The sequence below is a fragment of the Oncorhynchus mykiss genome, chromosome 9 (genome assembly GCF_013265735.2).
Source record: "Oncorhynchus mykiss isolate Arlee chromosome 9, USDA_OmykA_1.1, whole genome shotgun sequence".
Classification (NCBI taxonomy): Eukaryota; Metazoa; Chordata; class Actinopteri; order Salmoniformes; family Salmonidae; genus Oncorhynchus; species Oncorhynchus mykiss.
In genome coordinates this window covers 58518823-58546073 of record NC_048573.1, presented here as the reverse complement: position 1 = coordinate 58546073, position 27251 = coordinate 58518823, and the positions used below count along the sequence as shown (strand labels likewise).

The following is a 27251-nucleotide window of genomic DNA, read 5'->3' as shown; positions in this document are numbered from 1 at the left end:
TGCTCAGTCCCCTCCTGTACTCCCTGTTCACTCATGACTGCATGGCCAGGCACGACTCAAACACCACAGGGGTAGATCTGATCACCGACAACGATGAGATAGGGAGGAGGAGGAGGAGGAGGTCAGAGACCTGGCAGTGTGGTGCCAGGACAACAACCTCTCCCTCAACGTGATCAAGACAAAGGAGATGATTGTAGACTACCGGAAAAGAAGGACTGAGCACGCCACCATTCCCATCGACGGGGCTGTAGTGGAACAGGTTGAGAGCTTCAAATTTCTTGGTGTCCACACCACCAACAAACTATCATGGTTCAAACACACTAAGACAGTCATGAAGAGGGCACAACAAAGCCTACTCAAGAGACTGAAAAGATTTGGCATGGGTCCTCAGATCCTCAAAAGGTTCTACAGCTGCACCATCGAGAGCATCCTTACTGGTTGCATCACTGCCTGGTATGGCAACTGCTCGGCCTCCGACCGCAAGGAACTACAGAGGGTGGTGCGTATGGCCCAGTACATCACTGGGGCCAGGCTTCCTGCCATCCAGGACCTCTATATCATGCGGTGTCAGAGGAAGGCCCTAAAAATTGTCCGAGACTCCAGACACCCTAGTCATAGACTGTTCTCTGTTCTCTGGAATATCTACATTTGCGTACAGAGAACCATTATCAGCAACCAACACTCCTGTGTACCAATGGCACATTGTGTTAGCTAATCCTAGTTTATCATATAAAATGCTAATTGATCATTAGAAAACCCTTTTGCAATTATGTTAGCACAGCTGAAAACTGTTGTGTTGATTAAAGAAGCAGTAAAACTGGTCTCCTTTAGACTAGTTGAGTATCTGGAGCATCAGCATTTGTGGGTTCGATTACAGGCTCAAAATGGCCAGAAACAAAATACTTTCTTCTGAAACTCATCAGTCTATTATTGTTCTGAGAAATGAAGGCTATTCCATGCTAGAATTTGCATGGAGAGTCGCCTCTTCACTGTTGACGCTGAGACTAGTGTTTTGTGGGTACTATTTAATGAAGCTGCCAGTAGAGGACTTTTCTTATCTTCTTAAAGCATTGTTGGATAAGGGCTTGTAAGTAAGCATTTCAGTGTAAGCGTATACACCTGTTGTATTCGGCGCATGTGACAAATACAATTTGATTTGATGTACATCAATACAGTACGTCTAATGGTCCAAACACAATGTACATCAATGTGAAGTATCGTACAAATGTAACTGATGAACACTTATTGGCCACTACCATTTCTCAAGTAACAAAATCAACACCCCAACTGAAATCTTTATCTGAACTGAGCTGCAGTGAGGTGGACTTTCCAGCAGTGGTCAGAGATGTATCGCTGTACATCTGGCTCCAGAGTGACTCCTGTTGTTATTACATAACATGCTAGGGTCCCATGTGTTCAAACAGCCTTTCACAGTATTGTGGCCTTGTTTCACCCTCTTTATCAGAGAAAACATGTATTTCTTGGTACAGGAAATGCTGTTAAAAACCACATTGACGTGGGTACACAGCTTCCCCTCCTCTGATGTTCTGATTACTAAGGTGTTGTAACATCAACACTCTGTTGCTATTGCACAAATAACATAGTATTCTCAACCTCAACTAATGTGTCTACTGTGGCTGTGTAAGGATGATTGGTGTTCTGTTTCCATAGTCCTCCAAAGTGTTCCTTCCTGTCAAATATTTTCTGTCAGCTCCACACCAACACAGGAAATGACTGCTTCTCAGGGGAAGAGAATGAGATAAACAAGAAAAAGGGAGGACCAAAAAGAGAAAGAACATGTCTTTCCAAATTGTTGTACCCTAGTCCTACAGAACGTGTTGTAACCACTTAGGTATTTTACAATGACGTTTGTCTGCCTCATAGTCTGAATATAGCTTTTACCACATACATTTGCACACTGCCAGTTTTAGTTTCCCTGTGCCTCTGCTCTGTCATTATGTTTTCTTCAGGGAGGGAGAAAGAACCAGAGGGCAGCGCCTGGACAGAGGGGGTGTGGCAAGGGAAGGAAGTCAAGGCAGGAGCATATGACTGTGGTGAAATGGTTACTCACTGACTGCCTGACTGACTGACTGGCTGACTGGACTGGCTGACGGTTGCTACATGGGATAGAGAGCAGGATAGTGTTGGATTACCTGGAAGATCAGGCCTCAGAAGACTGTTGGGCTTTACTGTATATGAGGCTGTTTCTGTTTCTACTTGCCTATGTGTTGCCTATCTCTAGTTATTTTGTGCAGTAGGTCATTATGTAGGTTACATCAGACACGTATGTTGTATTGTATTGTAGTACTGTACAGGCCTAGTGGGAGAAGTGAATGTTTATATGTATAAGTGTTTGTTTCATAATCTACTGTATTTGTCAAAAGTACAGTCCTGTGCATCCATGCGTGTGACCTTATTGTAAAGACTGGGTCTTTCCGGTCAGGTATGGAGTTAGTGGCATGTGGCAGTGGAGTGTGTTTCTGGCTAATGACTGCCCTAATATGAAAATACTTGTTATTCTCTTGTATGTCAGAGAGAGAATGTGAGACAGAAAGAGAGAGAAACTCGCTGCTAAAAAGGCAAAGAAATAGAGAGAGAGAGAGAGAGATATGTCTGAACAAGGGTGCTGAAATGCAGTAGTACATTAGTAGCACAGGGAGTTTGTCCGGCCTGGAAAGAAGGAAAGAAAGAGACAGAGAGAGAGAGTAAAGAGAGAGAGAGAAAGAGCAGAGACCCTGTCACCTGCAGGACTTTGGTTCACAAGGCAGGAACCTTCACATGATTCTGTCAGCTCCAGTGGAAGGAATATTGTTTTGGTGGAATGGGTCATGCTAATCCAGTCTGTAGCTTTGATGTTGTTTTATTACCATCGGTGTAACTGAAAGGGTTGCTGCACATAAAGTGACCTATTTAGAATAGCTGGAGTCAATTATGATCTTTGTTGTGGTGAGAAGCTAAGTACAAAGTTCCAACTTGAGTGTGTGAATGTGTGTGTGTAAGTTTGTTCCTCTTCCATCATGAGATCCAGCAGGAGAAGTTTCCTGCTACGCCGGTCTAATTTCTGCATGTATGTGACTTACCTGTTAGTGACAATACAACTGTGTTTGGGACTGGAGATGGTTTGGGGCTGGGGATTACTGCAGTAAAGTATGTCCCCTTTTCATCAAGCCCTTTCCCCTCTCATTCATCCTTCTGTACCCAGTGTGGAAGCAGAAACCCGATGTGTGGAGCCGCCAGGGCCCCACATTGACGGCCCTTACAGCCAGACCACAGCGTACCTGCGTGGCACCGAGCGCTACAGTGACATCAGCAGGTGTCCTGGTCCTCCAGGCCCCCGGGGACTTCCGTGTGTGGCCCCTCCCAGCTCGGCCAGCCTTGCCTGGGCACTGCGAACACGTCATCAGCCTGCCAGTCTGGCCCTCCGCAAGCAAGAGGAGGAGGAGAACAAGAGGTGCAAGGCCAGTCTCTCTGACAGCTATGAGCTCTCCACAGACCTACAGGACAAGAAGGTACATGTAGGCCTGCCCTGAAGTGTGATTAGAGTACATAAACTATGGTTTGAACTGTGAAAGAGAAAGAACAAGCATGACAACATGCGTTACTTTACTGGCAGTGAGGGTTGTGGTAGCCCTGTCTATAACTGCTCTGTCCCCTGTTCTGTCTCCTCTGTCAGGTGGAGATGTTGGAGAGAAAGTACGGTGGCTCCTTCGTGAGCCGCAGAGCAGCCCGGACCATCCAGACGGCATTCCGCCAGTACCGTATGAACAAGAACTTTGAGCGCCTCCGCAACTCCGCGTCCGAGAGCCGCATGACACGACGCATCATCCTGTCCAACATGCGGCTGCAGTACTCATTTGACGACCGCCAGGCGCAGCAGCAGGGGACCGGAACACAGACAAACTTCACACACAGTGTGGGTATCGGCCCTCCTCATTCACCTGACACAGAGCGGACAGGAGACTACACACACCTAGAAGACTCCTTCTCCAAACAGGTCAGTCAGACAGCTGGTTCTTTAACTACAGCAGTAATATGTTGAATCGGGTGGCTGGTTAAATTAATCCTCAGTTGGAGATTCTATTCAATTCTATTCCTGTTTGAGTCTTTGTTTTGTCACACTGCCGGTTGAGTATCTGTACCTAATAACTGTACTGAGCTTCCTCTCACCATGTACAGGTAAAGTCCCTGGCTGACTCCATAGATGACGCCCTGACCTGCCGTGGAGGGCGGGATGACTCCCAAGAGGGTAGCAGGGAGGGCGGAGGCATCAGTGATGACTTTGGGGAGTGTGTGTGGAGCAGCAGCAGTAACCCCTCATCCCGCAGAGGCCTGGGTGAGAGATCTCGAGGAGGTGGAGGAGGCCTCAGCATGCACGGAGACAGCACAGCCACCTCCTACAGTGATGTCACTCTATACATGGATGACTGCATGCCTTCCTCGCCCCTGTCTCTGGACCGGGCCCCCAGCAGCACAGACACAGAGTACTGGGGCCCCAGGGGAGGCGTGGGGGGCCGTGAGGACAGCAGGGATACTGAGGGAGGGGGTAGTAGTAACAGCCGTCGCAGCACCCCCTGCACGGAGTGTCGAGACTACCGTCTAAGGGGCGCCCACCTGCCCCTGCTCACCATCGAGCCTCCCAGCGACAGCTCCGTGGACACTAGCGACCGTTCAGACCGTGGCTCCCTCAGCAGACAGATCTATGAGCAGGAGCCAGCAGGAGGAGCAGGCTCTCCTCAGGGAACCCTGAAACACTCTCCTAACACTCCCCGCCCTGTCTCCACAGCAGCAGCGCAGGGCCAGACCCGGGCCCCTGGCCGGGGCCCCCCCTTGCCCACTCACATCCCCCATCACGTGGCACACCACCATCACCACCACCCTCACCACCACCAGTACCCAGACACCCCCTCGTCATCGTCCTCCCCCCAGCAGCCCCCCACCACCCCCCTGTCCTCCTCCTCCTCTGCTGCGCTGCCCCCTGGTGGCCTAGAGCAGCCCTGTCTGTCTGACGGGGACAACGACTCTCTCAACTCCACCACCAACTCCAACGAGACGGTGAACTGCAGCTCTGGCTCCTCGTCTCAGGACAGCCTGAGGGAGCCCCTACCCCCTCTGGGCAAGCAGACCTACCAGAGAGAGAGTAGACACAGCTGGGACTCACCGCCATTTAACAACGACGTGGTGCAAAGACGCCAGTACCGCATCGGACTCAACCTATTCAACAAGTAAGACATTTGCAATCCATTCATATTTTACTACATAAACTACATAAAACAAACAGCCACGTATCCCAATCATTGAAAGTAAAACCTTCAAAGTAGGACAAGTAGGATATAGCGTCAGGGGAGTCGTTCTCTTTGTTGTGACTTGTCCTTTTCTGATTGGTCTCTCTGGTTCTCAGGAAGCCAGAGAAAGGGATCCAGTACCTGATCGAGAGAGGCTTTGTGTCCGACACTCCGGTTGGGATCGCTCGCTTCATCCTGGAGAGGAAGGGCCTGAGCAGACAGATGATTGGAGAATTCCTTGGTAACCGGCAAAAACAGTTCAACAAGGACGTACTGGAGTAAGTCTGGGAATGAGGGAGGGAGAGAGGTAGAGGGGTATAATTCAGAATGGGAATAGACAGTTACGGGATAACAGGGGATTACTAAATCCTTCATTTAGAGGGGATACATTTCTATAAATCTATTCTATCCTTTAATTTAATTTTTATCCTGTGATATTTCCTAATTTTAGGGTATTACTGGTAGTTAAGGTTCTTACTGATACAGTGCATTCTGAAAGTATTCAGACCCCTTAACTTTTTCCACATTTTGTTATGTTACAGCCTTATTCTAGAATATATATTTTTTCCCTCATCAATCTACACACAATACCCCATAATGACAAAGCAAAAACAGGTTTTTAGACATTTTTGCAAATGTATTAAAAATTTAAAACTGAAATATTACATTTACATAACTACTCAGATCCTTTACTCAGTACTTTGTTTAAGTACCTTTGGCAGCGATTACAGCCTCAAGTCTTCTTGGCTATGACACTACAAGCTTGGCACACCTGTATTTGGGGAGTTTCTCCCATTCTTCTATGCAGAGCCTCTCAAGCTCTGTCAGGCTGTACAGCTATTTTCAGGTCTCTGCAGAGATATTCAATCGGGTTCAAGTCCGTGCTCTGGCTGGGCCACTGAAGGACATTCAGAGACTTGTCCCGAAGCCACTCCTGCGTTGTCTTAGTTGTGTGCTTAGGGTCGTTGCCCTGTTGGAAGGTGAACCTTCACCCCAGTCTGATGTCCTTAGCCTTCTGGAGCAGGTTTTCATCAAGGATCTCTCTATATTTTGCTCAATTCATATTTTCCTCAAACCTGACTAGTCTCCCAGTCCCTGCCGCTGAAAAACATTCCCACAGCATGATGCTGCCACCACCATGCTTCACCGTAGGTTTCCTCCAGTTTTGCATTCAGGTCAAAGAGTTCAATCTTAGCTACTGTATATCAGACCAGAGAATCTTGTTTCTCGTGGTCCTTTAGGTGCCTTTTGGCAAACTCCAAGCGGGCTGTCATGTGCCTTTTACTGAGGAGTTGCTTCCGTCTGGCCATTCTACTATAAAGGCCTGATTGGTGGAGTGCTGCAGAGATGGTTGTCCTTCTGGAAGGTTCTCCCATCTCCACAGAGGAACTCTGGAGCTCTGCCAGATTGACCATGGGGTTCTTGGTCACCTCCCTGACCAAGGCCCTTCTCCCCCGATTACTTAGTTTGGCCGGGCGGCCAGCTCTAGGAAGAGTCTTGGTGGTTCCAAACTTCTTTCATTTAAGAATGAAAGAGGCCACTGTGTTCATGGGGACCTTCAATGCTGCAGACATTTTTTGGTACCCTTCCCTAGAGTATTTCTGTTTTTTATTTTTAATACATTTGTAAAAATGTCAACAACAAAAAACTGTTTTTGCTTTGACATTATGGGGTATTGTGTGTAGATTGATGAGGGGAAAAAAAATATTTGATCAATTTTAGAATAAGGCTGTAACGTAATAAAATGTGGAGAAAGTCGAAGGGTCTGACTACTTTCCGAATGCACTGTATATATGGGGCTTAAAACCATCTCAGTTTTGCAGATTTTAGATAATATATTCTGATATTGCCCCCAGGTAGCTTGTTTCTGGTCACAAGTTCAGGAATGTCTGAGGGGTTAAAAAAGTCCTTGGGGAGGCTACTGTTACAGTGTTGACTGTGTGTCCTGTGTGTGTTGTAGTTGTGTGGTGGACGAGATGGATTTCTCTGGGATGGACCTGGACGATGCTCTGAGGAAGTTCCAGGCCCAGATCAGAGTTCAAGGAGAAGCCCAGAAAGTAGAGAGGCTCATAGAGGCTTTCAGGTGTGTTTGCAGTGTATTCCTGTTTACGTGTACAATAGTCCTGCTTTGCCAAACTCATGGTTCTACTACGTTGTTAGAGTGATAGAGAATGTGTGTTGTTTTTGGAAATCTCTCTTAAGATTTTACAACATATTCTTCTTTCTCCCAGTCAGCGGTACTGTGTGTGTAACCCAACGCTGGTCCGCCAGTTCCAGAACCCAGACACCATCTTCATCCTGGCCTTCGCCATCATCCTCCTCAACACGGATATGTACAGCCCTAACGTTAAGGCAGAGAGGAAGATGAAGATAGAGGACTTCATCAAGAACCTCAGAGGTGCGGTTGGAACAAACACATCCATACACATGCGCACAAACAAAATAATCATGTAACATTAAACTTAGCATATGGCTCCCCCTGGTGTTGGGAGAAATACAATTCTCAGGCTGTCACCCAGACTATAAATTAGCAGGGTACTGTGATAAATTATGACTATTGCCACTGCGTTTGTCTAATCCTTTTGGCTTGTATGAGTTCTGGGTCATGACTCGTACCTCCCAGATAATGCAAATCTTGGGCCTTTTAATCAAATGAGCACCATAATACAGCAGGAAATAGACTGAAATAGGCATTTATACATGAACACATAACAGCCTGTCTCTTTCTCTGCATGTCTTCTAGGAGTGGACAATGGCCAGGACATTCCCAGGGATCTGTTGGTTGGGATCTACCAGCGCATCCAGAAGTGGGAGCTAAGGACCAATGATGACCACGTGTCTCAAGTGCAGGCAGTGGAGAGAGTCATAGTAGGCAAAAAGCCTGTGAGTTGTCTGGGCTTGAAATGTAACTGTAGCCCCGTGTCATTTCCCTGTTTAGCCTGCGAGGAGCTGTATAGTACTAGCTGTTGTTGGAATGTGTTACATCTTTGACAAGCTGTAATACCAGTACATTCTTTGTGTTACTGCTCAGCCATAAGGAGATGTAATACTAAACTCGTTTTCTTTTTGTGTTTTGTGTAGGTGATGTCTCTGCCACACCGCAGGCTGGTATGCTGCTGTCAGCTCTATGAGGTGCCTGACCCCAACCGACCCCAAAGGACAGGAGTTCACCAACGGGAGGTCTTCCTGTTCAATGACCTGCTGGTGGTAAGGCTTCCTGTAACACGTCCTCATAACAATGGGAATTTATATGAGAGCGCCCTACTATGGCTATGTAGAGTTGGAGACCACCAGGCTATCCTAAACAATATAGAAATATGTAAGAGTGATTCCCTCTTTTCCCCTACCTAAACAACCATATCTTCTCCATTTGCTTCCTCAGGTGACTAAGATTTTCCAGAAGAAGAAGACTTCTGTGACGTACAGTTTCAGACAGTCCTTCCCTCTAGTGGAGATGCAAGTCCACATGTTCCAGAACTCCTGTGAGACCCTGTTCCCATCTCTGCCTGCTCCTCATATTCCTTACACAACTCAACCATCCATCTAGATACTACATTAACTGTCCCCTCTGTACACTAGGATTCCCTTTCACTCCCTTCACTCTGTGTGTGTGTATCTATATGTCTATGCCTGTCATCATAGGTCATAAAGTTAACAGCCGTACAATAAATGTTGTGTTTTTATGTTTTTATGTTTTTTATCACCCAGACTACCTCCACGGTATCCGCCTGACCTCAGCAGTGTTAGGTGGGGACAGTAAGGTCCTTATCGTGTTCATGGCTCCCAGTCAGCAGGACCGCACCCGCTTTGTCAGTGACCTGAGAGAGAGTATAGCTGAGGTGCAGGAGATGGAGAAGTACAGAGTAGAGTGTGAGTACACCTCCCCCTGTTAGTCATTATGGGGAACTACAGCTGTGTGTGGGCGTATCGGTGTGTGGCGCGATGGAGTAACAGAGTGGCTATTGCTTTCCTGTATCTTACCCTATCCACCTGTAAGTGAATTACAGGAAGACAGGCAGTGATGTGGGAGTATTGCTTTTAACTACTTATATTGTCAATCTCTCTCTCTCTTTCTCTCGATCTCTCCCTCGCTCTCCTTCAATCCATAGCTGAGTTGGAGAAGCAGAAAGGGGTGATGAGGACTGGCCTACTGACCGGCTTGGTCGGAGGCGGAGTGGGGGTGAAGGGTGAGGTGGTGAACGGCACCCTGGGAAGGCCCAGTCTAGATGACAACTACTCTGCGGGAGAGGGACTGAAACGCTCCGCACTCAGCTCATCTCTCCGAGACCTATCAGACGGAGGTGAGACACACACACACACACGCACACACACACGCACAAACCACTCCCTCTTGAAAATTGTGTCTTTTTCTAATAAAATACTTTCACTAATCCTGCTGGTTGATAGAGATATGCTATTTCTTCTGGCTGACTGGGTTCTTTATAAGAATGAACTGAAATTCTTCAGACACTATAGTCTAGACACTGAGAGAGTACACTACCCATGGGACTGCTTTAGATTTTTCCTTGCTTCGCTTCCTGGTTGCATCGTGTTCTATTTCCTCTGGCACATGAATACACAGTATGTGCTGCATCTCTGCAAGCTCACTCGGAAACATTCTGTTACTGTATTTCCCCTCTTCCGCAACCTGCCTCTTCCTGGCTGGGTGCAGGGAAACGTGGTCGCAGTAACAGTGTTGGCTCCCTCGACAGTACCATGGAAGTAAGTCTGAATGGACTAACGGAATTGTGCACCTACCCCTTTAATACCTGCCACTCAAGCATAGCCATCCCAGTACATTCCTTTAATAGAGCCATAAATGTGAAGTCATTCCCCTCGTTTTTGACCCTGACCCATCATTAGCATGTTCTCTGTGTGACGTGTGTGACTGACGTGTGTATGCGTGTGTTTTCTTTTAATGTTCTTTGCCTCTGGGCTCTCACAACTGCCCGTGCATGTTTTTGTTCTCAACTCTTGTTCTTCTCCATTCTTGCATTGTTTGTTTCAATGGTTTGTTGTTGATGTGCAGGTGTTGTGGTGTTTGTAAACTGACATAGTCATTGCAGTGTTCCAGTGATTTGTGATATGATGTCATACTGTATGTATGTTTGCAGAGCTCCTCCTCAACTGTCCTTCCACTTCCTCAGGGTTCCATCATTAGCAGCCCCCGGCCCCACCAGTGTTACCCGGTTCCGGGCGTCATCCCAGGCTGCTACCCTACAGAAGACTACCGGCCGCATCGCCCCATCCTGAGCCCCGGAACAGGGGTGGGGGGTGGGCCGGGGCAACAACAGACCGCTGCTGGGATGGGAGTTGGAGGGGTTCCCGGCAGTGTAGAGAGAGCAGGAGTGGGGAGCGGCCCTGGGGGGGGCAATACGGGCTCCTTCCTGGGCTCTCTATTCGGCAGCAAACGCGCCAAACCGCCAAGTCCCCTTATACCACCGGGGCCACCCTACCCCGCCCCTGTCCCCCCACCCACTACGGGAGGGCCCCCTCCTCACTCCCCATCATCTCTGTGCCAGTCAGAGGGGGGCCCTTCCAAGATCCAGGCCCTGCATGCTCAGTACTGCCACACGGCCGTCGTGCAGCCCCCTCCCCCCTACTACCATCACCATCGCTACCACGTCCAAGCTGGCCCTCCTCCCTTGCCAGGCGGGGGCGTGCCCCCTCATATTCTTCAGAGAGGGGCGCTCCCCTGTCGCCCTCCTTTTGGCCCCCCTCACGCCCAGCTCCAGCAGCTGGCCCATCTCTCCCAGTTTTCCCAGCATGGCATGCAGGGTCGCTACGGCAACATAGCGGTGGGCTGTCCTCCCCCCCTTTCTCCTCACTCCCAACATTCCCAGAACCCCCAGTTCGCACTGTACCACACGCAGACCCCACAATCTATCAGGGGAGGCGCTGTGCCAAGCAAACCTCCTCTGACTTTGTCTCACTCCCACCCGCACCCCCACGCACACTCCCACACCCACCCCGGGCACCCACTCAGTGCCGCGCCACACCCCACCGCCCACCCACATCAGTCTCACTTCATTTTTGGCACGCTGCCCCACCAACATCAGCACCAGCAGCCGCCCGCCTCCGTCAACGCCCATCACGCTACGTCCGCCGCCCAGTATCAGCCCCAGTACCCTCCTCTCTCTTCCATCCCCCCTCCCCCCCCCCCCACTCCCCTTTACCCCCCCCTTCTATCCCCCTTACCCCTCTTACGCCTCTCTGCCCTCACCCCCCCCAGCACCCCGGGCAGCCTCAGCAGGGGCCCCAGGTGACGGGGGCTGGGGCGACTGGCACAGGGGTCAGCTCCAAATCCAAACCTATCAACCGGATCAGCACGGTAGTGTGAGGAACAGAACGTGGGGGCACAGAGGGCAGAGGTCAGAGGGCACGATGGAGGAAGTGGGCAGAGCTAGGGCCAGAGATAGAGCCAGGGCTTGTAGAGGTGAGCAGGACAGCAGCAGCAGTAACAACAGTGCCAGTGACAAAAAGAAACGCAACTTATTTCGCCTCTGCTACTTTCATCTCCGCTTCCCACACATGTAGACAGAGAGACCAGAAGAGAGAGTTGGAGCTGGATAGCATGCATATACCTGAACATACAAACATACCTTTACACATACAGTACAGGACACACAGGCAGAATCAACACACATAAAGCAAAAAACGCCCACATGTATGCACACAAATATGTTTGTGTATAGTATAGGCAAAGGCTAGCACAATCATGTATATAACACGTACACTCAGTGGTCAGTTTATTAGGTACACCCATCTAGTACCGGGTCGGACCCCACTTTGCCTTCAGAACAGCCTGAATTCTTCAGGGCATGGATTCTACAAGGTGTCGGAAATGTTCCACAGGGAACATTTGGCATCACGCAGTTGCTGCAGATTGGACGGCAGTACAACAATGTTCAGATACACTGTGGCGTTCAGTCGTTGCTCAATTAGTTTAAAGGGACCTAACGTGTGCCAGGAAAACATTCTCCACAACAGTACACCACTACCACCAGCCTGTACCGTTGACACCAGGCAGGATGGATCCATGGGCTCATGCTGCTTATGCTAAATCCAGACTCTCCCATCAACATGACGCAACAGGAATCGGGATTCGTCAGACCAGGCATTGTTTTTCCACTCCTCAATTGTCCAGTGTTGGTGATCGCCCACTGTAGCCGCTTCTTCTTGTTTTTAGCTGATAGGAGTGGAACCTGGTGTGGTTGTCTGCTGCAGTAGCCCATCCGTGACAAGGATTGACGAGTTGTGCATTCCGAGATGCCGTTCTACACACCACTGTTGTACAGCGCCGTTATTTGTCTGTCTGTTAGCTTGCCATTCTCCTTCGACCTCTCTCATCAACAAGTTTAGCCCAGAGGACTGCAGCTAACTGGATGTTTTCGCACCATTCTCTGTAAAACCTGGACACTGTAGTGCATGAAAAGCCCATGAGGGAGGCCGTTTCTGAGATACTGGATCCGACGTGCCGATCATACCACGCTCAAAGTCACTCAGATCACTCGTTTTGCCCATTCTGTTCAATCGAACAGTAACCAAATGCCTCGATGCCTGTCTGCCTACTTTATAGAGCAAACCACAGCCACGTGACTCGCTCTCTGTAGAAACGATACATTTTTGTGAACGGGTGGTGTACCTAATAAACTGGCCACTGAGTGTATACTGCAGTTGTATAGAGTTTCCGTTGCAGTTTCTCAGGTGTATTCTATAAGCTCTCAGCACACAAACTCATAAGGGAGAGTCCCAGGTAGGAGCAATGAGGTAGATTGTTGAAGTTGGCAGCAGGCAGGAAAAAGCATCACACACACACAATTAACCATTTCTATAGCCATAGAACGGATGCTAGTAGTAAATGTACAGTAGAGGGCCTATAACCCAGTGTTTCTCTGTCTGAAGTATTATTGGAAACTCTGGACACTGCCAAGACATGAGCGTGAAACTGTTTTAAACACAGGTACCAAGATGTAATTGTGCAACGTTATTAATTGGACAAATCTAGTCCCTCGTAATGAAGGAAGCAACCAAGATTTGGTTCTCTGTCGTCGAGGTTAGGATAATGCTGACCAATAGTAAGACCAACCCCACCCACCTGGAGCTGAAAAAGACTTCAACGCTAAATACATTCCAGCAGGGTTGTTTGTGCATTGTAAACAGCCATTGAGGATAGTTGCAAAAAATGTCCCTTGACTTTGCAATAATTTATTCAGCTTAATGTCTTTGCTAATTTCCATGGCAGGTCTTCATCACTGAAAGGTATCCTTTTTGAATGTAGACCTCAGAGAAATGTTGCTTTGTCTTAAACTTGTATGACTATTGCACGATTCAATAGCAGTCTTAGGCTCTATGGTCTTCTACATGTTAAGAGAAGTCATCTAATTTCATAAGATTTACATGCATTCCCTATGGGGTGTGTGGATTAATGATACTACAAATCATATTTTTGAATGTTTTAAAGCTTTTTTTTGCTGTTGAATAAATGTTACATATATACTTGCTATGAGTATGATGAATATTGTCTAATAACATAACTGTTTTGATCCAGTGATTAATTATATATAAATAATTGATTGATTAGATGTTTGATTATAAATGATTATACAGAGGATATATACACATGTATTAATTCCCTCATACTTTTGATATGTAACGAGGGTGTTATAAAGTATGATTTCTTTTTGTTCTCTATGATGATTGCCATCGATAACTTCTATTATCAGTTATTATTATTGATTGTTGAAAATATTAGTTCATATTTATGATTATTTTTGTTATAATATAGTTGTGTACCCTCTCTATCTCCCTCCCTTTCTTCTGAACTTACAGTGGCAGTGTCTAAAAATGGGGTCATTGGATTCTAAATTCACCTTAACAGATAGGTGACCATTTTAAATGATGTCTATGTGGTCTTATGTGTTTTGAATCAACTCTTTCCAGACCCCTTCGAAATATCCTCTTAAGGGCTTTGACCTTTGACCTGGTCATGTACAATGACCCTCATTTAATTGGTGACCCTGCCGTTTATGTTCTCTCTATTATCAGGAGACTCGCTTACAAGCATCAGGTCTTGTTGAGAGTTTCTCACATGGCGTGTGTTTGGACAGTATATGTCTTTGAACAAGCACGCTTTGTAATGCAGTTTTGTGATTTTGCACACGTGGTGTCTTAAAGTCAGAAATGGCATTATTTTAAAAACGCTCCTCACATACCCCCTTGCCAGTCCTCAGAGAACTCACCACCACCCAAATACCCTTCACCCCAGCAACCTTACTGAATGTGCTTGTCATTAGATCAAACAAGTTTGCTCATCTTCTCCTCTATCATCTCTGTCGACCCCCTTTTTAACCTCCTCTCTCTGTCCTTCTATTGCACTGTGTTAGAACAATGCTGGGTTTGAGAAGGGACAAAGGAAGGGACAAAAGGGAATAATTACATTTTAGGATGGTAAGATGTAGTTAGAAATGTTAGACAATACTTGTTAAAACTAAGATACAGATTAACTTTAAAATCCAGAATACGAGTATGTGGGGGTGGTTAATGTTGAAGCTTTGTGTTGGCTATTTCCTGTCTAATTTCCTCTGTATTGTACCTTTGTGACCCCTCTTGCATGAATATATCTGCACTTATTGAATGGATTGTACTGTATAAACATGAATGTACATATTATATTACAAATACTTAATAACTTTGGAAATAAATATTTCCATTTTGTTATTAAGGTGTGTGCGTGTGCGCGTGTGAGCGTGCATGCCTGCGTGTTTGAGAAAGAAAGAGGAGCATGGGGACTTTGGTCCGATTGAATATTGAATTATTTTTATTTTAGACTGAAGGTTAGATAATAAATTGAAGAACTGAAATGTTTGTATGTCAGAGCACTAATTGATATTATTTTAAACATACAACAAGTATGATCCTAAGAATGTAATTTGTGTATGTAGTAAGTGTAAACTGAAAGAATAGAGAATTGAGATGTGAATATTTATTGCTTCTGACATATTAAAAAGTGTCCTTGCAGTGAAGCGATCTTCTGTCTTTTATTGACGTCTTCTTGACAGCAAATGTGATGGATGATGAACACAGCTCTATCATTGGGCTTTCTAAACCCTGTTTTACAATGTAATCAACAGCACCGTCTAGTGGCTAAACGCAATTTCTGCCACCCATGATCATGATGTCCCTGGGACGTGATGTTCTTGGAACAGGTATTATTCTTGAGACTGAGGAGACTGTAGGTGTGATACTGAATGCGGTCCCTAGGACTGGACAACATTGCTTTTTCTTTGTACTTCATTTTTTGTAAAGTCTCCAACACAAGCCTAATTCCTATTATGGGAAAACAGGTAGCCTAGTGGTTGGAGAGTTTGGCCAGTAACCGAAAGGTTGCAGGGTTGAATCCCCGAGCTGACACGGTAAAGATCTGTCATTCTGTTCATGAACAAGGCAGTTAACCCACTGTTCCCGGTAGGCCGTCATTGTAAATAAGAATTTGTTCTTAACCGACTTGCCTAGTTAAATAAAAACAATTAAGTAGGTACTGATTTATGACTTCAGTTTAAAACTAGATTATAATAGGCATGGCTCACTCATCCAGTCGTGTAAATTTGTAAAGTAAACAGGAAAGGAAAAATGTCCTTCATTTATGCTTAATTTTATCAGGCAAACAATTCCCAGCATTAAGCAGATCACCAATGATTAAAAAAAGTAATCGATCATCATCACCGTCAACGGCATTTTGATAGCAAGAGGTGCCAGTAGGTATATTACTCCGTGTCACGTACCTGCGTGCATGCATCATGCAACTCTGCCATCCTCCACATCTGAATTAATGTGCAGTACCGTCTGCTGCCATTCTTATTCATTGAATATTGGCACACATTTTAAACTATATACTAACTGTATGTAGCCATGCGTATATTGGTGATACAATTCAGTGAATGGGCATCATAATTCGTGAAATAGGTCAAGATAAGAGAAAATGTGTCTATGAACTACTTTCTATAAACGAGCGAATGTGGAGGGATTAATTCCTACCCTCTCTTCCGCTCAAATAACTAATCTGTCGTAGTCAGTAGTTGAGAGATTTAAGGTTGTGCTTAGGCAATGATGAAACTAAGATGGCGTCTAACACGGACAGGATGAACGGGGGATAGCGAAATTGGTCACAAATTGATTTGATGGGGACGTAATTCTCACAGTCACTCGTTGTACAAGCAAACGAGTCTTTGAAGTGGATAATCTTTACACTTCTACATCAATAGAAGTGGGTCTAAGGGGGAAGCGAGGCTGAAAACGGTCAACTTTACGTGAGCTAACTGGACCTAGCTTGCTAACGTTAGCTAGCTAACCAACGACAGCTAGCTAAACAACAACAAAGTAAGGAGGATAGTCTCTGGAGAAGGAAGTGTCTACGGGATTGTCCGGAATATTTTAATAAAATTAATCAATTCACATCTGGCTTGGGACACGTCCAAAACAGAAGTAACCAAAATGTCAAGTTAAACTTCCACGCCAATTTCCAGTGATATCTGAGACCGGAGGTGCTGCCTGGGAGGGGGCTGAAAAGTGGAGGCCATAACGACCGTTCGCTTCAGCCACCCTAATCGTGACCCAGTGCTGAACAATAGACCCCGTGAGCTTTCAAGACACCTAAACGGCCCATTATTGGTGACATCTGAATCCATTATTTCGTCTTTGACCACGCTGAACGTGTCAGGAAGAGTTGCTGTCCAAGTACCAGCTATCTAATATGATGTAAGTCTATATAGTTAGTCTAATAACGTTAGATATACATCTTATCAAGTAAATTAGCTAACTAGTTAAGCTGCTAAAAATCACAAACTCCTTGGGATTTTCCTAGCTTGTCACCAAGGACCCATATGTGCCAAATGGCCCAAATTGTGTGGTGTTTGACAATGACAACATGAATTTGTTACCTAACTTGGATGGATTGCTCCCATATTTGGTCTTGTTAAGTGGATGGGTGCAATCAGGCCTTCCGCTTTAGTAATTTAGCCTTAACTCCTGTGACGTCTGTATGTTGAGATTAGGGACTTTACAATTTGAGAATCTGTCCCTACATTTGAGTACTAAGCTTCCTCAAATGTCCTTATCATTATTTTCTATTGACAGGAAATGTAGGAGGCCTTCTCAGATAACATACCTCAGTTCTTGTGAAATCAATTGTAGTAAACAAAACACATCCCAGACAGTAGGACTTTTTCATATCACCATTATTTGTTAGTGTGTTATTTTCTATTGATGACCGAACACCAATTTGACCTCTTGATGCATCTTATGAGACATATCCATGACACCATGTAAGAAGTGCTTTATTTGTTGTGGCTGTAAGGTAGGGGGAGGGGTGACCAGTTACATAGAACTCCTCCCCCATCTTGGGTTAACAACAGGCTTGGGTTTTTGACGTCATAGGCTGCGTTTTAGACAGGCAGCCCAATTCTGGTATTTTTGTCACTAATTGGTCTTGACCGATCAGCTCTGAAAAAGTTGTGTGAAAATATCTGTTGTGATTGGTCAAAAGATCAATTAGTGTAAAAAATAATTGGACTGCATGTCTAAATGCAGTTTAACTAGATTATATGATGCTCTGTTTACTTATTCCAAATATCAGAACAGGATTCTATTCAAAAATGTTATCCACAAGTAGAAGGATCATGTAAGATTTGTGAAACAATGGCCATTCAAAAATGTTGGTTGTCTCCCTTGGGCCCCTTTCTCTTTGTTTGAGCTGATGAAAAACAAACTCTGAAGCGCTGTTAATGTATACAAATAGATTTATGGAGCTGTACTTATGAACTTTTTAATAACGGGTAATCCCAAGGGAAAAAGACCATGTGATTGTTTGACCCTTAGCCTAATTTTGAATTTGTCTCAACATGTTTTTTGTCCCCTATTGATAGGATTGGAAGTTACAAAAATATATTTTTATGATAGATATTAATGTGTTTACAAATATTACATAAACAATCTTAGATTTGGGTGATGTGATCAAGCGTAATTCAAAGCCCACAGACGCAGGGAGTCTGGCGGCACATTGTGACACAGCTACACGGCTCTGAGACCACCGTCTGTGGGAGACGCATAGCCCAACTGCACACCTTCCCAACAAACGCGTCCTCTATTCATTTGAATGTGGTGACAGCTGGAGAAATTGCTTGAACCTCGCAGAGAATTCTAAAAGTATGAAAAACAACCATCCAATTTTCTAGAACACTGCTTTGCGGTCTCGTACACGCTTTGGACTCTGATTAGCACTTAAGACAGTTGCAAAATAAGTTGCTTCACTGTGTGGTGACTTGACATGCTGATTCTTGGCCTTACCTTTTGCCAGGGCGATGGAGGGGGAAGACTTTGTGCCGCCTCCTGAGTGCCCAGTGTTCGAGCCATCGTGGGAGGAGTTTCAGGATCCCCTGGGCTATATTGCCAAGATCCGTCCAATTGCAGAGAAGTCTGGAATCTGCAAGATTCGTCCTCCTGCTGTAAGTGTTTACTGATACGCATCTATCATTTAACCCATTGAAACCTGTAGAGTTGAATGCGGTTGTTTTCTGCCAACCGTAACCAATCTGATGTAGTCTCACTGTTATTTGTGTCCAGCACACAACAGAAGTAATGTCTTCTTTCTCTCTTACAAGCTGAGCAAAGGCTTGAGATTGCAGGAGACAGAATGACAAGTGTTTACATCAAACATACATTGATCAAAGAATTCCCTTTCCCCTACAGGACTGGCAGCCACCCTTTGCTGTGGAGGTGGATAGTTTCCGCTTCACACCCCGTATACAGAGACTCAATGAGCTAGAGGTTTGTCTCTCTCCATCCTATGTTGTATCACTGAATGGTTGAGTCTTGATATTGAATAACTGTTCTAGAAGTCACTTGTTCTGGTTGACTCAAAGATTAAAAAAAAAATTCACTCCATCTAATCATATTAACTCCTGACCCCCCTCTCCTCAGGCGGAGACCCGAGTCAAGCTGAACTACTTGGACCGGATTGCCAAGTTCTGGGAGATCCAGGGATCCTCCCTCAAGATCCCAAACATCGAGAGGCGTATCTTGGACCTTTTCAGCCTGTCCAAGGTGCTGGAGCTGACTGACTGATGTCATTTCTCAATAAACCCCCTGTTGCATGTCTTACTTCAGTATAACAAAAATTGTGATAGATCTTACTATTGCTAACACTCTCCAACTGTACTTATTAAGCCAGTAAAACTGAGCTGACTGTACACTTACTGTATTATTTTGTGCTGTAGGTTGTGATAGAGGAGGGAGGGTTTGATATAGTCAGTAAGGAGCGGCGTTGGGCTCGTGTGGCCCAGAAGCTTGGTTACCCAACTGGCAGGAACATTGGCTCCCTCCTGCGCTCACACTACGAGAGGATTGTCTACCCCTTTGAGGTGTTTCATGCTGGGGCCAGCCTGCCGGTAAACGCTACACTCACCCACTTTGCTCCTGCTCTTTTGCGCTTACACAAGCGATCTATCAAATAGAATTTGACATGCATTGACCTACATGACTTGCATTCATTATTTGTTAAGATAGTTGCGCTGTTAATAAATGGTGTCCATCCATAGTCATGAAGTAGAACAGGGTTTAACCCCAGGATTTGTCTGTGTAGCAGACTAAGCCAAAGCTATATGATGGGGAAGAGGTGGATAGAGAATACAAGCCCCACTCCATCCCCCTACGCCAGTCTGTCCAGCCTTCCAAGATGAGCAGCTACGGACGCCGAGCCAATCGCCTCCAGCCAGACGTGAGTTATGGGCACACAGTCCACAATGACTTAATATATTCCCTTTTAACACTGTCACCCTTTGTGTGTGCTATTTAAAAACCTTTTTCACAGATCTTAACAGAAGTTTTTTTTTTTTTACCCATTGCCATGATCGTGTTGATCATTCATGTAAGCGCTCACATTCCACCACTGAATAATCAACACCCATAATCTATAAATAGCCAAATTTATTCATTGGGTGATGTGCTGCCTTCTGAGAACAGGAAGTAAAAAAAATAGTACTCTACTCTGGTTATTACAGAGCTGTCAGTGTAATACCTTGGGGAGAACAACACCTGCCATTAACACAAATCATGTTGCATTTGTAGATGTTATTATCTATGTAGACTATCAGTGATGGATTTTGTTAGTACTTGAATAGTAGTCATGGAGTTAAACTTGTATCATACGCCCATATAATCATGTACACTAAACAAAAATATAAATGCAACATGTAAGTGTTGGTCCCATGTTTAATGAGCTCTTATAAAAGATCCCAGACATTTTCCATATGCACAAAAGGCTTATTTCTCTCAAATTGTGTGCACATTTATTTACATCTCTGTTAGTGAGCAGATAATCTGTCCACCGGACAGGTGTGGCATATCAAGAAGCTGATTAAACAGCATGATCATCACACAGGAGCACCTTGTGCTGGGGACAATAAAAGGCCACTCTAAAATGTGCAGTTTTGTCACACAACGCCACAGGTGTCTCAAGTTTTGAGGGATTATGCAGTGGCATTCTGACTGCATGAATGTCCACCAGCGCCTTTTCCAGATAATTGAATGTTCAGTTCTCTACCATAAGCAGTCTCCAACTTTGTTTTTAGAGAATTTCGCAGTACATCCAACTGGTCTCACAACCGCAGACCCTGTGTATGGCGTTGTGTGGGTGAGCGTTTTGAACAGAGTGCCCCTTGGTGGGGTTATGGAATGGACAGGCATAAGCTATGGACAGCGAACACAATTGCGTTTTATCACAAGGTCCTGTTGCCCATTTTTGAAGGTATCTGTGACCAACGGATGCATATCTGTATTCCCAATCATGTGAAATCCATAGAATAAGGCCCAATAAATGTACTGTTGCATTTGTATAATTATACCTGTCTCTTATTTTGGCAATAAACACCTTACTTTACATTTTGCAGATACTTTTTTTGTGTGTGTGTGAAGATGCACCTTCAAATCAGGGGATTCTGCTATTTCAGCCACACCCGTTGCTGACCAGTGTATAAAATCAAGCACACAGCCATGCAATTTCCATAAACAAACATTGGCATTTGAATGACCTTACTCAAAAGCTCAGTGACTTTCAACGTGGCACCATCATATGGTGGCATCTTTCCAAAAAGTCAGTTTGTCAAATATCTGCCCTGCTAGCGCTGCCCCGGTCAACTGTAAATGCTGTTATTGTGAAGTGGAAATGCCTAGGAGCAACAACAGCTCAACCTCGACGTGGTAGGCAGCACAAGCTCACAGAACAGAACCATCGAGTGCTGAAGCACGTAGCGTGTAAAAACAGAGTTCCAAACTGCAAATAACTGAAATAATGGTCTGGGGCTGTTTTTTCAAGGTTCGGGCTAGGCGAAGGGAAATCTTAACGATACAGCGTACAATGACATTCTAGACGATTCTGTGCTTCCAACTTTGTAGCAGTTTGGGGGAGTCTCTTTCCTGTTTCAGCATGACAATGCTTGTGTGCACAAAGCAAGGTCCATACAGAAACGATTTGTTGAGATTGGTGTTGAAGAACTTGACTGGCCTGCATAGAACCCTGATCTCAACCCCATCGAACACTTTGGGATGAATTGGAACACCGACTGCGAACCAGGCCTAATCGCCCAACATCAGTGCCAGACCTCTCTAATGCTCTTCTGGCTGAATGGAAGCCCCTGCTGCAATGTTCCATCTAGTGGAAAGCCTTCCCAGAAGAGTGGAGGATGTTATAGCAGCAAAGGGGGGACCAACTCCATATTAATGCCCATGATTTTGGAATGAGATGTTCGACAAGCAGGTGTCCACATACTTTTTGTCATGTAGTGTATGTTATTGTCATATTCATAACATAATCTATTTTAAATGTCAATAGGCCAAATTAGTCATTAATACAAATTAATTTAATCTGTGTCCCAGCTCTTCCACTCCTTCACTATTACAGTGAATCCTTTTGTCCAGGAAATTGTCTAGAATTTGTTGTTGCCTAATAGTTTTAGGCATTATTCAGTTCCTTTGGCTCTGATACCTCATGATTTGAGCATAGCTCTGTTCAAGTAGTGTGATTTTGCTGTAATCTGATAGGGGTGTCTCTGGACTGACTAAACGCTCGAAGAGAGTTTGGGTTGAGGTCAGTGATAAAGTAGTCTACAGTACTACTGCCAAGAGATGAGCTATAGGTGTACCTACCATACTAGTCACCTTGAAGCCTACCATTGACAATGGACAAGTGGACTACTATGGTGTTCGACAACGCTGCAGGAGTTATGACCCGTTTATGTTGTCGTAGTTGTGTCTAGGGGGGCATATGGAGGAGGGAATGCTGTCATCTCCAGGTGGGTGTTTGTCTCCGTGTGCTGAGGGTGTCAGGTTCTTGTCCAGTTCTAGTCATTTAGGTTGCCACAGGCTAGTACATGTCCTTAAGCCTGGGTTGGAGAAGCTGTCATTGTTAAAGTATGGGGATTCTATAAGGGTAGCTAGCACACATGAGGACATTTTTTTTCTCTGAGTTAATTTCCTCATTCATTTCTAGCCAGATGTAAAATGTTCCTGTTTTGACTAATTTAATAGTGGGGTAGGTCTGCTCTATACCCGTCTCTTTCTCCTGTCTCTGTTTGTCGTCCCCCCCCCCCCCCCCCCCCCCCCACTGGTTGTTAATTTTGTCACACCTACCATTGAACATTGTAGCGCCCTGTATGCATCCTGTACTTGTTTTCATTTGCTGCTCTAATTATTGAACTCTGTGTGCTGTGCGTTCTGAGTGCTCAGTTACAGTGGGGCAAAAAAGTATTTAGTCAGCCACCAATTGTGCAAGTTCTCCCACTTAAAAAGATGAGAGGCCTGTGATTTTCATTATAGGTACACGGTAGTGTGAGGAACAGAACGTGGGGGCACAGAGGGCAGAGGTCAGAGGGCACGATGGAGGAAGTGGGCAGAGCTAGGGCCAGAGATAGAGCCAGGGCTTGTAGAGGTGAGCAGGACAGCAGCAGCAGTAACAACAGTGCCAGTGACAAAAAGAAACGCAACTTATTTCGCCTCTGCTACTTTCATCTCCGCTTCCCACACATGTAGACAGAGAGACCAGAAGAGAGAGTTGGAGCTGGATAGCATGCATATACCTGAACATACAAACATACCTTTACACATACAGTACAGGACACACAGGCAGAATCAACACACATAAAGCAAAAAACGCCCACATGTATGCACACAAATATGTTTGTGTATAGTATAGGCAAAGGCTAGCACAATCATGTATATAACACGTACACTCAGTGGTCAGTTTATTAGGTACACCCATCTAGTACCGGGTCGGACCCCACTTTGCCTTCAGAACAGCCTGAATTCTTCAGGGCATGGATTCTACAAGGTGTCGGAAATGTTCCACAGGGAACATTTGGCATCACGCAGTTGCTGCAGATTGGACGGCAGTACAACAATGTTCAGATACACTGTGGCGTTCAGTCGTTGCTCAATTAGTTTAAAGGGACCTAACGTGTGCCAGGAAAACATTCTCCACAACAGTACACCACTACCACCAGCCTGTACCGTTGACACCAGGCAGGATGGATCCATGGGCTCATGCTGCTTATGCTAAATCCAGACTCTCCCATCAACATGACGCAACAGGAATCGGGATTCGTCAGACCAGGCATTGTTTTTCCACTCCTCAATTGTCCAGTGTTGGTGATCGCCCACTGTAGCCGCTTCTTCTTGTTTTTAGCTGATAGGAGTGGAACCTGGTGTGGTTGTCTGCTGCAGTAGCCCATCCGTGACAAGGATTGACGAGTTGTGCATTCCGAGATGCCGTTCTACACACCACTGTTGTACAGCGCCGTTATTTGTCTGTCTGTTAGCTTGCCATTCTCCTTCGACCTCTCTCATCAACAAGTTTAGCCCAGAGGACTGCAGCTAACTGGATGTTTTCGCACCATTCTCTGTAAAACCTGGACACTGTAGTGCATGAAAAGCCCATGAGGGAGGCCGTTTCTGAGATACTGGATCCGACGTGCCGATCATACCACGCTCAAAGTCACTCAGATCACTCGTTTTGCCCATTCTGTTCAATCGAACAGTAACCAAATGCCTCGATGCCTGTCTGCCTACTTTATAGAGCAAACCACAGCCACGTGACTCGCTCTCTGTAGAAACGATACATTTTTGTGAACGGGTGGTGTACCTAATAAACTGGCCACTGAGTGTATACTGCAGTTGTATAGAGTTTCCGTTGCAGTTTCTCAGGTGTATTCTATAAGCTCTCAGCACACAAACTCATAAGGGAGAGTCCCAGGTAGGAGCAATGAGGTAGATTGTTGAAGTTGGCAGCAGGCAGGAAAAAGCATCACACACACACAATTAACCATTTCTATAGCCATAGAACGGATGCTAGTAGTAAATGTACAGTAGAGGGCCTATAACCCAGTGTTTCTCTGTCTGAAGTATTATTGGAAACTCTGGACACTGCCAAGACATGAGCGTGAAACTGTTTTAAACACAGGTACCAAGATGTAATTGTGCAACGTTATTAATTGGACAAATCTAGTCCCTCGTAATGAAGGAAGCAACCAAGATTTGGTTCTCTGTCGTCGAGGTTAGGATAATGCTGACCAATAGTAAGACCAACCCCACCCACCTGGAGCTGAAAAAGACTTCAACGCTAAATACATTCCAGCAGGGTTGTTTGTGCATTGTAAACAGCCATTGAGGATAGTTGCAAAAAATGTCCCTTGACTTTGCAATAATTTATTCAGCTTAATGTCTTTGCTAATTTCCATGGCAGGTCTTCATCACTGAAAGGTATCCTTTTTGAATGTAGACCTCAGAGAAATGTTGCTTTGTCTTAAACTTGTATGACTATTGCACGATTCAATAGCAGTCTTAGGCTCTATGGTCTTCTACATGTTAAGAGAAGTCATCTAATTTCATAAGATTTACATGCATTCCCTATGGGGTGTGTGGATTAATGATACTACAAATCATATTTTTGAATGTTTTAAAGCTTTTTTTTGCTGTTGAATAAATGTTACATATATACTTGCTATGAGTATGATGAATATTGTCTAATAACATAACTGTTTTGATCCAGTGATTAATTATATATAAATAATTGATTGATTAGATGTTTGATTATAAATGATTATACAGAGGATATATACACATGTATTAATTCCCTCATACTTTTGATATGTAACGAGGGTGTTATAAAGTATGATTTCTTTTTGTTCTCTATGATGATTGCCATCGATAACTTCTATTATCAGTTATTATTATTGATTGTTGAAAATATTAGTTCATATTTATGATTATTTTTGTTATAATATAGTTGTGTACCCTCTCTATCTCCCTCCCTTTCTTCTGAACTTACAGTGGCAGTGTCTAAAAATGGGGTCATTGGATTCTAAATTCACCTTAACAGATAGGTGACCATTTTAAATGATGTCTATGTGGTCTTATGTGTTTTGAATCAACTCTTTCCAGACCCCTTCGAAATATCCTCTTAAGGGCTTTGACCTTTGACCTGGTCATGTACAATGACCCTCATTTAATTGGTGACCCTGCCGTTTATGTTCTCTCTATTATCAGGAGACTCGCTTACAAGCATCAGGTCTTGTTGAGAGTTTCTCACATGGCGTGTGTTTGGACAGTATATGTCTTTGAACAAGCACGCTTTGTAATGCAGTTTTGTGATTTTGCACACGTGGTGTCTTAAAGTCAGAAATGGCATTATTTTAAAAACGCTCCTCACATACCCCCTTGCCAGTCCTCAGAGAACTCACCACCACCCAAATACCCTTCACCCCAGCAACCTTACTGAATGTGCTTGTCATTAGATCAAACAAGTTTGCTCATCTTCTCCTCTATCATCTCTGTCGACCCCCTTTTTAACCTCCTCTCTCTGTCCTTCTATTGCACTGTGTTAGAACAATGCTGGGTTTGAGAAGGGACAAAGGAAGGGACAAAAGGGAATAATTACATTTTAGGATGGTAAGATGTAGTTAGAAATGTTAGACAATACTTGTTAAAACTAAGATACAGATTAACTTTAAAATCCAGAATACGAGTATGTGGGGGTGGTTAATGTTGAAGCTTTGTGTTGGCTATTTCCTGTCTAATTTCCTCTGTATTGTACCTTTGTGACCCCTCTTGCATGAATATATCTGCACTTATTGAATGGATTGTACTGTATAAACATGAATGTACATATTATATTACAAATACTTAATAACTTTGGAAATAAATATTTCCATTTTGTTATTAAGGTGTGTGCGTGTGCGCGTGTGAGCGTGCATGCCTGCGTGTTTGAGAAAGAAAGAGGAGCATGGGGACTTTGGTCCGATTGAATATTGAATTATTTTTATTTTAGACTGAAGGTTAGATAATAAATTGAAGAACTGAAATGTTTGTATGTCAGAGCACTAATTGATATTATTTTAAACATACAACAAGTATGATCCTAAGAATGTAATTTGTGTATGTAGTAAGTGTAAACTGAAAGAATAGAGAATTGAGATGTGAATATTTATTGCTTCTGACATATTAAAAAGTGTCCTTGCAGTGAAGCGATCTTCTGTCTTTTATTGACGTCTTCTTGACAGCAAATGTGATGGATGATGAACACAGCTCTATCATTGGGCTTTCTAAACCCTGTTTTACAATGTAATCAACAGCACCGTCTAGTGGCTAAACGCAATTTCTGCCACCCATGATCATGATGTCCCTGGGACGTGATGTTCTTGGAACAGGTATTATTCTTGAGACTGAGGAGACTGTAGGTGTGATACTGAATGCGGTCCCTAGGACTGGACAACATTGCTTTTTCTTTGTACTTCATTTTTTGTAAAGTCTCCAACACAAGCCTAATTCCTATTATGGGAAAACAGGTAGCCTAGTGGTTGGAGAGTTTGGCCAGTAACCGAAAGGTTGCAGGGTTGAATCCCCGAGCTGACACGGTAAAGATCT

The 27251-nt window shown here is 44.7% G+C and overlaps 2 protein-coding genes across 6 annotated transcripts in view; both read left to right on the top strand.

The window, feature by feature from the left end:
- Positions 1-15307, top strand: part of LOC110532489 (IQ motif and Sec7 domain ArfGEF 2) — a 62219-nt gene extending 46912 nt beyond the window's left edge. For 2 of the 4 annotated variants that reach the window (XM_036988502.1, XM_036988506.1), the window contains exons 2-14: positions 3203-3509; positions 3674-3994; positions 4177-5222; positions 5399-5560; positions 7243-7365; positions 7514-7680; positions 8026-8165; positions 8364-8489; positions 8665-8764; positions 8991-9152; positions 9392-9583; positions 9955-10004; positions 10430-15307. In XM_036988502.1, coding sequence (XP_036844397.1) covers positions 3203-3509; positions 3674-3994; positions 4177-5222; positions 5399-5560; positions 7243-7365; positions 7514-7680; positions 8026-8165; positions 8364-8489; positions 8665-8764; positions 8991-9152; positions 9392-9583; positions 9955-10004; positions 10430-11548 — 4015 coding nt within the window. In that variant the 3' untranslated portion in view covers positions 11549-15307. Of the gene's footprint in view, positions 1-1872; positions 3068-3202; positions 3510-3673; positions 3995-4176; positions 5223-5398; positions 5561-7242; positions 7366-7513; positions 7681-8025; positions 8166-8363; positions 8490-8664; positions 8765-8990; positions 9153-9391; positions 9584-9954; positions 10005-10429 lie in introns of those variants that run through there. The other 2 variants (XM_036988503.1, XM_036988507.1) reach the window with 2 other exon arrangements.
- Positions 15308-16266: 959 nt separating this feature from the next.
- On the top strand, positions 16267-20625 carry LOC118966078 (lysine-specific demethylase 5C-like). Of its 2 annotated transcripts, none has more exons than XM_036988501.1 (6): positions 16267-17039; positions 18637-18784; positions 19029-19106; positions 19260-19382; positions 19556-19726; positions 19924-20625. In XM_036988501.1, exons 1-6 carry the CDS (start codon positions 17035-17037, stop codon positions 20131-20133), a joined length of 735 nt encoding a protein of 244 aa, XP_036844396.1. In that variant the 5' UTR covers positions 16267-17034; the 3' UTR covers positions 20134-20625. The 2 variants fall into 2 exon arrangements, with proteins under 2 accessions (XP_036844396.1, XP_036844395.1); XM_036988500.1 differs by having other exon boundaries at positions 16276-17039; positions 19921-20622.
- The last annotated feature ends 6626 nt before the right edge of the window (positions 20626-27251 follow it).